The sequence below is a fragment of the Larimichthys crocea genome, chromosome XI (genome assembly GCF_000972845.2).
Source record: "Larimichthys crocea isolate SSNF chromosome XI, L_crocea_2.0, whole genome shotgun sequence".
NCBI lineage: Eukaryota > Metazoa > Chordata > Actinopteri > Sciaenidae > Larimichthys > Larimichthys crocea.
In genome coordinates, this window is record NC_040021.1 from 22,778,701 (window position 1) to 22,787,908 (window position 9,208).

The window sequence follows — 9,208 nt, forward strand, 5'->3', positions numbered from 1 at the left end:
AACCGAATACTTTATACCAAACTTGAGGTGCCTCGTGTATATATTTTCTGCAGTGAAGATTGCTCCTTTGCTGTTTAACAATAATAACCTTGTTAATCAGGGTTTTTTTAAACCTTTTTTCACCTTTATAAAGATAAAAAATAAAAGAAGTTTACTGTATTTTAAATGACTTTTTTACACACATAGAAGATTAATCAAATTATTCCAGGAATTTGCAAATACAATCTAATTTTGCACTTTATATCAGATTTACTCGGAGTGAAAAGGCCATCAGAAACTGTCTCAATCAGATCAGTATTCAGAGATAGAATAAATAATGTCCCCTGAATGTACCAAGATAATGTTAGTTTTACTAGTTTAATTTGAACTTTGCTCAGGTTCTTTATGAAGAACTTGACTGTTGTGGATACCCATTATCCAAAACGACAACGACGACAACTAAAAACAGTACACACCTTCTTTGTGATGTAGTTCTCTCGCTGTCTCTTTCTGTATTTCTGTCGACACCAACCGATCCTCAGTATAAATACTATGCCAATCTTCTTCAGGTGACGTCCCTCCCCCTCCTCTCTGCGCTGTCAGCTGACGCCAGGCGTACTGTTATTAAAAAAAACAAACCTCCAGCTTGAACTCTCAGAACATTCCTGCTCACAACAGTTTCAGCAACACTTTTCGCTCTTTAGCTGCCGCTGTCGCCGCCGCCGCCGCCGCCGCCGCCGCAACCTCTCAGCACTTCACTTTCCCGCAGCTTTGAACGTGTTTTTCCTTAAACCAAGGCGGACACTCGCTTTTTTTATTAGCAAAAGTCAAAAAAATAAAAGTCTGGTTGTGTGAGACTTAACCTCTGCTATCTAGCAACAATTGTGCACTGACATAAATGACAACACACTAACTGTGTTGCTTGTCTTTGTTTTTGCTTGTCTCGTGCTACCTAATGTAGAATATTTTGTGGTGTGCTGATACCAGAATCGGGCCAATGCCGGGTGCAGGATGTCTGACGGAGGTAATCAGGGAAATTCATAGCAAAAAAAAAACAAACAAAATATGTTGCATTAATAAACAGAGGTTTGACCATTTTTCTCAAGCAAAAAAATAAATAAAAAAGAAGAAGAGTTCTCACTGTCATTGGTCCAAAATGGTTTGGTATGTGTGCACCGCCAACACTCTCCATTGTCCTTTTTTGAAATCGTAACTCCCACTCATTCCTAATGCAGGTGTTCAAACTAATCTCTACTCTGTGTGAAAGTTACTACAGCATCAAGGCGTTGATGTGCGATGACGACAGTCATCAAGTATTGTACGTGCTGCCGTGTTGGGACTTGAGGTTGGATATGGTTCAGAGACTTAAAAAAAGAAAAAGAAAAAGAAAAAGAAGGCTTATTATTATTATTAACTCACCACTTTGTGTTGTTTTTTGGGGGCGGTAATGCTTTCTCTGGAGAATTTGAGAAAAAATGACCAAGGTTCCACTTTCTCCCTTGTACAAATTAATATAAATAAAAATATATATAAATATATATTATACATTTTACTCATTTTTGTCCAGTTTTGTATATTACACTCATGTAAAGTTTGTTTTTAAAGAGGCATCGGAGCAGCTATTACAAGACAATATGAGTGACATTGTTCATCTGGGAGAATTTTATGCATGTTATATTTTCTCTTTTTTCTCTCTCTGTCTCTTTTAATACCCCCCGACTCCCCCCCTCCCCCCTGTTCAGGTGTGTAACGTGAATATAAAGAAATCTACCTTTTCTTTGGAATGTTGTAGACAATCAGTCTCAGGCCGGGTCCAGTCCCTGCAGGGAGTGAGAGCCCTGTAGGCTGATAGACAAACAAAACTCATTTTGTTTGAGAATTTAAGAAAAACGAAAAAAGGAAAAAAAAAAAAAAAACTCTTTATTTGCATCTACTGGAAGTCTAAATTTGGAGGTTTGTTCATTCATATGTTCGTGGCTGCTCAAGTTTACACACACACACTTCTCTACTACACTCAAAACACAAACACCTCGTGCATTTGATCCCTCTGCTTTTTTTTTTTTTTTTTTTTTTTTTTTTTTTTTTTTTTCCAAGGTGAGGATGCCAACCTTGAGGAAATGATGCTTTGACTAACAAAATCTATAACATCTATGAATGTGGGAATGCAACACATTGCAATAAAAGCACCATTTGAAATGCAGCACGTCGTCTCTGTATCTTCTTTGTTACCGTGAAAACATCAGCGCGTTTGCAGACGATGGTGTTGTTTATATTGGAGTTCATCTCGAGTCTTCATCTGGTAACACTTTATATACAAGTACGCATATTCAACATTAATTATACTTAATTTATCCACCTGATTTTAGTGTTTACATACAAGCTGTACCTACTCTGATGGCTTCCTTGGTCAGCAGTAACTCGCCCCAAAAATTACAACAAGCCGTTCACCAATGGTTTGGTTTATTCTTCACCATCTTCTAACGTAATGCCACATAACAGCTATTCCTGTCCCCAAATGAGTTGTTGTGTGGGAAACACTGATATATGGACAGGTGATAAATTAAAAGGAAAACATAACGAATGCAGAGCGTCCTCACAGGTGCACTACATGGTGCAATTAAGTCATTAACATCCAATCATGCTGTGTGAAGTGCTCAGCAGGTGCAGATGATTCAGAGTTTGTATGAGATGACCAGAAGGAAAGATGACGTGACTTTAAAGAGGGATCATTCATGGGGAATGCTGGTGGAACGTCCTACCAGTTCCCCTCTACCTTCAAGACCCCCAGCTCTGCAGAGACGACCTCCCCTCCAACACCACCAACAACTGGACATGCCCTTGATTCTATGCAGTAGTACTTATTGCTGCACTAACACGTCCTTGTCACACTGTACCTTTTGTAAGTTGCTTTGGTCAGCTAAATGTAAATGTAAATATTAAATCAGGCTGGGACTCAACCCGGGCACATAGGCCTCCGCTCCTCCATGTGTATTTATGTATATTTTTGCAGCTTTGAGGACTAAAACATCTTTTATTCATAAGTGTGTAGAACATAAGCCTAAATGAGGCGATGTAAGAACCTGCAGGACTGTCAACCCTTAAAAAGCAACGGTCAGTCAGACAGCACACATGGCAGTAATGGTAAGGAAGAAATGCTTAATACATTATATATGAATTGATATTCTGGAAATATCCTTTTTGGAGTGCAAATAAAAACTATTTCTTCTTGCACCATCCTGCTAAATTCTCTTTTTGAAAGCTGTGGTCTTAATATTTCTGACTGCACCTGAAGGCATCACGAGCAGCTGTGTGGGCGGAGCCAGGAGAAGGAATGCAACACCTCCATGAGCAGGTAGAGCCGAGGGTCGCCATTAATATTTGATCGCACAGAGCGCAGGTAAATCTGATTTATGACTTTACAAAAGGCTTCATGAAGTTTGTGATGATGTTACACTGACAGTCTGTTATGAATGTTTCATGTTATTGGAAAAAACAAACAAACAGCTGGTCACTGTGAGCGGGCCTGGGCGTGCCGACACCAAACTCTGTTCAAATTTTTGATATTTTAACGAAACTTCATTTACCTGAACAGAAACACACATTCACACCTGATATGACACAGAACACATGTTTGAAGGTTTCTGCTTTAATTCGGCAACAGTCTGCAGACAAAAAAGTGATTAATTCAGTCCAGATTTACCAAGTTTAACAGAGTTTTCACATTAAAACGTTACAGCTGCAAGTGTGACTGCAAGGCAACAACTTTTTAGTGTATAAAATGTTATGCAAAAGTCATTCTTCTCAAAGTCAAGCTGTAATTATTCAAAATATGAACAGATATTGTTCTGTGAATGCCTCATGGAAAGCTGCAGTTTCTTTTTAAATAAAGGTTTATATAAAGGCTCGATGAAGAGATGAGGTAATTCTGCAGTGCACCACCAGATGGTAGGCTACTACCTTGGGAAATATGAAGGATGACTGCAACCTGCAGCTTGTATATGGATCCTTTTCAAAAACTGAACATTTGAACATGACTTCTGTTAGAGTTTGAAAGTGTTTATGGGATCAAATCAGTATGATTGTTACAACTTTAGGGCTGGAAGAAGTTTAATTTCTCCCATATTCTTTAGGCAACATATTAAAGCAAGATTGCGTAGAAAATATGGACCAGATTTACTCTCGTCTGGCGGCTTCTTGCTCACCTTCGGTCTTTTCTCCCTCTGTTCATCACGTCCGTAGAAACTGCTGAGACACATTCACCTTTTAATGTTACACCGTCGAAGCAGAGGGTTGCAGGCGGGAGCAGAAAGCACGAGGAGTCACCACGCCAGCGAGATTAATAACGCTTAAAGCGCTTGTGTTCATCTGCTGAATGTGATTAATATAGATTTAAACACATCCGTTTGGATTAAATCATAAACATTAGTCAATATGTTGCAGTTACATAAAGCAGAGAGTGGTGGAATGTAAAAAAAAAACAACAGTAAGTGGTGCAAAAAGCCAATTTTCCACCCTGCTTGTTACTGTATATTACTTTTGTTTACAAGCCCAGGTTGAGCTGTAACTTGGCAGCGTGGACGTAAATGAAATGGTTTAGAGCAAATAAAGACAAGCTGTACATTCAGTCACTTTATTCCCCTGCAGATATAGACGCACTGAGGCAAAGTTTGGGAGTCGTATAGTTTAAAAAAACGCTGTCCTAAGCCATAAAACCAACATTATCAACAACAGTGAGATCACCCTCAGCTCAGCCCGACTCTGAACGGGAAGTTTCCTCTGTGTCTTTGCCCCGGTGAAAAGGTCTGCACTCTCTGTATGTCAATTACTCTACTGGGACCTCGTTACTGTCTCGACCAATCACGCATCCCCTTTAATTAACGCAGGATATTACATTCCTATATTTATAACCCAATAACTAGACTGGCCCGCTGAAAAGGTCACATCAACAGTTTAGCAGTTTTCGCCCTATAGCAGTGCAGCCCATGAGGATATGGCTGGGAGGAAAGCCAAATGAACCGGAGGCGTAGAAGCAACTTTTCTTTACAACGAGCAGCAACTTTTTCAACCTCCGAGTGTCGGAGCTGGTCGGTTTCACCTTGCCGTTAATGTTCGGCTCAGTGGAATCCCTCAACCATGCTCAGCTATTTGTCATCATGTTCAGGAGGTTGTTGAATTAATCACCGGAAAATAGGCTTATACGGAGTAAGAAGGTGACACCGCACGAGACGGGCAAATTAATCCAAAGCGTCAAATATCAAGAGAAAATGACATTTACTCACTTTCTGAGGGTCTACCGCAGACAACAATGTCCTCGGCTAATGTGCCCCCGAGGCTAGACTTCACATGAGCTGTTCACAGTGATGGAAGCCAAATTACTCTGCTCCGATTCTGGTCTGGTGAGCTTCACCAATCACAGTTTTTTTTAGGTTTATCATCAACGCAGTGCTCGTTGTCTTACCGGATGTTCTTGGAGGAAAGTTTTCCGCCGGCACACGTTAGAGCTGCAGCAAGTCATCTCTTTAATCGATGGGCAGAATCAAACGAGAACACAGAAGTGATGAGTTGTTACGTTTAATCTTTAATCGAAAGCTCACGCCAACGAGTGAGCGGAGTCCCAGATTTACTCGTGTCCGGCGGCTTCTTGCATGGTCACTCTCTCCTTTTCTCTTCATAGTTTCCTCTGTCAGTGTCCTCTTTGGTCTTTTCACCTAAACCTGGTTGCCCAGGCCTAAAAAAAACCTCCTCTTCTTCTTCCCTGTGGTCCAAAAACACCTGCGGTACAAACACTAACACTCCCCCTGGTGCTCTGAGCTCACTGTCCGGGCAGCCCGGCTAACAAACTGAGCTAACGGCGGCTACAGTTGGCAGCAGTTTACTTCACTGTCCATCAGGAAACTCTGTAAATCACAGAGGGATTTACCAGATGATCCAGTTTCACCAAAATCAGTTAAATGGTTGTTGGTGTTTGACTTTGTGCCATAAAGTGTTCGTACCCGGGGCACAACAACAATATTGATTATAAGATGTTTCTATGTTCTTGACTTTTCAGGGTGTTGCTGATGTTTGAGTGTGATGGATCCGTCAAAGCGAGTGTCATTGTGGTCGGTGGAAGACGTGTTGGAGTGGGTGCAGGAGCAGTACCCAGACCACATGAGCACGCTCCATAGAGCCATCATTAAACACGCTATATCAGGTACGACTTTGTACATTAAATTCAACTTTCTCCATCGGCCTGAACCGAAGCTCACACGTGCACGCCTCTCCTCCAGGCCGTGCACTGCTGAGATTAAAGGATCATCACCTGGAGCTTCTCGGGGTGGAGGCTGTGGAGCAGCAGCAGGAAATCTTGCAGGACCTCCTCCTCCTCAAAGTTCAAGAAGAAATCGATGAACTCAATTACATCTGCTCCGGTGAGAAGGCCAAATGGCTTTATCCTCATGGCGTAGCTGAGCGCCAAAAATAATAAAATTGTTGTGGAAGGTAGCTGAAATGTGTGTGCAGTGGTGTGGACCAACGTTCCTATGTAATATGCTTGGAAATCCACAGGACATCATGCATGTATATACAGGATATTAATGATCCAGTGGCTGGTTGAACATATAGAGCTCTCATGACTCACTGATTTCATTTCACTGGAAGAAAACCAGCTGCTAACTTTAATTTGATTTGTTTTCATTTCTTCTCTCCAGAGTGTTTTCCTGAATAACAGGAAATAAATGTCCTCAGAAGGGACAGAGAAGTGGGAGTGATGGAAATAAGAAGAGAAGGTGAAGAGAGAGAAGGATCATTGAAGAATGAAGAGAGAGAGAGAGAAACCCATTTCCTGTGTGAAATCTGACCTGGGCTGGATGGATGAGATTAGTTTCTTTCTTTTTCTGATACCTACGATCCAATAGTTACATTTTTTATTAGTGTGTTTGCATCCAAGTCTTCATCATAAGTGTATTTTTAGTTATGCTCGCTGTGTGTTTCCCTGACGGTCCAACACTTTGGTCAAGACTGAAATCTCTTAACGAGTGAATTGTAATGAACCTTTGTACAAACGTTCCTGATCCCCAGGGGATCGACCATACTGACCTTTTTCTCTATTTGTAAACTCCTGGATGGATTGACATGAAATTTCGTACTGTTCCTCGAGCACCATCAGTTTCAGTCAAAAATGTGATTTGTCCAATACTTTGGTTGTATTACTTATACTTCCAGATTTACTCCTGTCTGGCGGCTTCTTGCTCGGTCATTTCTCTTCCTAGCTTCCTCTGTCAACATCCTCTACTGTCTTTTTGCCTCTGTCATTATGTCCACAGAGGCTGCTGAGCCCACTTGCCCAGCTCCTGTTCTGGCACGACACTAGCTCTGGGTTTAAAAACCTCACATCTTCCCAGTTGTCCACCCGAATTCTTAATAGTCTATTTTAAAAATAATACAAACACATTTTATTACATTCTTGCCTGCTCTGTTTACATTCACTTAAATAGCACTTGATTGACAGATCTCTGTGTAATAGTGTGACACCAGTGAAACAAAGTCGAACCTAAATCAACGATATCTATAAAATTGTAGACTTGATCATTTGTCTAATAAAACAAGGCCGCAGAAAGTTGTAGATCGTGATCTTATGCGTTCACGACTGAGTGATAATCTCAAACTTAAATAACAGGCGGATGGAGAAAAGGTCCAGAAGTCAGAGTAGTTTCATTTAAACATTTCTATAGTTGTCAGATAGAAAAAGCTGAATCCAAACAGTGAAACTTCCTCCTGCTGTTTGCTTTCCTCTCTCACATGCTGGTTGCTTTGAACGTCCAGCTTCTGTTTGAAACGTCTGTGCTCGTATTTTTGACTGAAACTGCAAACAACATAATGTTTTTTATAAAGTGAATACTTTGCAGCTTTTCTTGATTTGATTAAATTTTGTTTTGATACTGGCTAAAGTGATTAAAGTGATTCTTGTTTTAACTGGCTGCAGCTGCAGCATTTATACCTGGTGAATCTCCTGAAAGTGTGAAGCGGTTTTCAAACACTTTTTTTTTTTATAGTGTCCTATTTATAATGTTGGCCTCCTTTTTAAAATGTGGATTGTAAGCATCAATAACACGGCACGTTCGTGTAACGTGAAAAGGTCATGTGTATTTCTGAACGTTTCTCCGTGGCAGTGCGGTTTGTTGAATTAAAGAAGCTGCTTTGGCGAAACAGTCCTCCTGCTGAGTTTTAGTTTTTTTTAAATCATCTATCACTTGTGCCGCTCTCGTGTGATCATCATCATTTGTCATCCTCATACCTCCCATACATATCCAGTGTTTCCCTGCAGCTGAAACAAACCACTGTAAAAAGATCTAGGGCTCCTAAAGCTAAATGTCATAATCATAAAAACAAATTAATGCATCTGTGTGCGGCCAAAATCTACATGTCATAAACACCTCCTGGCTCTAATCTAAAACTTGGCAAGGCGTGGATCATTGGCAGAACTGAGGCGGCTGAACGACGCCTGGTTCCTCAAACAAACCATCTGTAACAGCACCCACCTGTCAATCAAAGCGTCCACGCTCTTAATCCTGCATAACTTTAAGCCTTAATATAATGTGAACAGGTGAGTTGTATATAAATTCACCCTCAGTACAGTTGTCATGAACGGGGAAATTAGCTACAGAGACCAAAACTGTTTTTTGTACCAGGCTGTAAACATGTTTATTTCTGCTGTGAAGTTGGACATTTGGACATGGGGACTTATGGAGACTGACTCACTTCTGGAGCCAGCCTCAAGTGGACGTTAGAGGAACTGCAGTTCTTGGCACTTCACTTTACTTTCACAGCCACGGAGGATAAGTCTTAAGCGTTCCCTCCTCTTAAGTAGCTCATAGGTTTCTCAGATCATGCTGGGTTTTATCAGCTGCATCCATAAATATTCCAAGTCTCTTGTGATGCTTTTATTCATGTTTCATGCTGAACTATTTGATATGTCTGGAAATATTTGGATCTTTGTGTTTGAACAATATTTAGCTGCATTAGATGAGTTTGTCAGGACTCATAAACCGAGAAAAAATAAATTTATACTCAAACATTCACTCAGAAACATTAACCTGGTTTATACGTGTTTCCCTTTTCCATCTTTTTCTTCCTGTTTCTGGGCCTGATTGTGCCTGTTTATATACGTGTGTCCCTGAGTGTGATTAATACCCCAGGAGATGGCGTGACATTTGATTTGGCAGGGCGTGGCTGGGGGGGGAGCGCTTAC

The 9,208-nt window shown here is 40.8% G+C and overlaps 1 protein-coding gene across 2 annotated transcripts; it reads left to right on the forward strand.

Moving 5' to 3' along the window:
• The first annotated feature begins 2,606 nt into the window (after positions 1–2,606).
• Positions 2,607–8,171, forward strand: LOC104930085 (sterile alpha motif domain-containing protein 12). Of its 2 annotated transcripts, XR_003463231.1 has the most exons (6): positions 2,607–2,878; positions 3,022–3,120; positions 3,239–3,376; positions 6,029–6,172; positions 6,249–6,389; positions 6,669–8,171. XR_003463231.1 is itself a non-coding variant. In XM_019268757.2 (4 exons), exons 2-4 carry the CDS (start codon positions 6,052–6,054, stop codon positions 6,683–6,685), a joined length of 279 nt encoding a protein of 92 aa, XP_019124302.1. In that variant the 5' UTR covers positions 3,264–3,331; positions 6,029–6,051; the 3' UTR covers positions 6,686–8,171. The 2 variants fall into 2 exon arrangements, 1 of the variants encoding a protein (XP_019124302.1); XM_019268757.2 differs by lacking the exons at positions 2,607–2,878; positions 3,022–3,120 and having other exon boundaries at positions 3,264–3,331.
• The last annotated feature ends 1,037 nt before the right edge of the window (positions 8,172–9,208 follow it).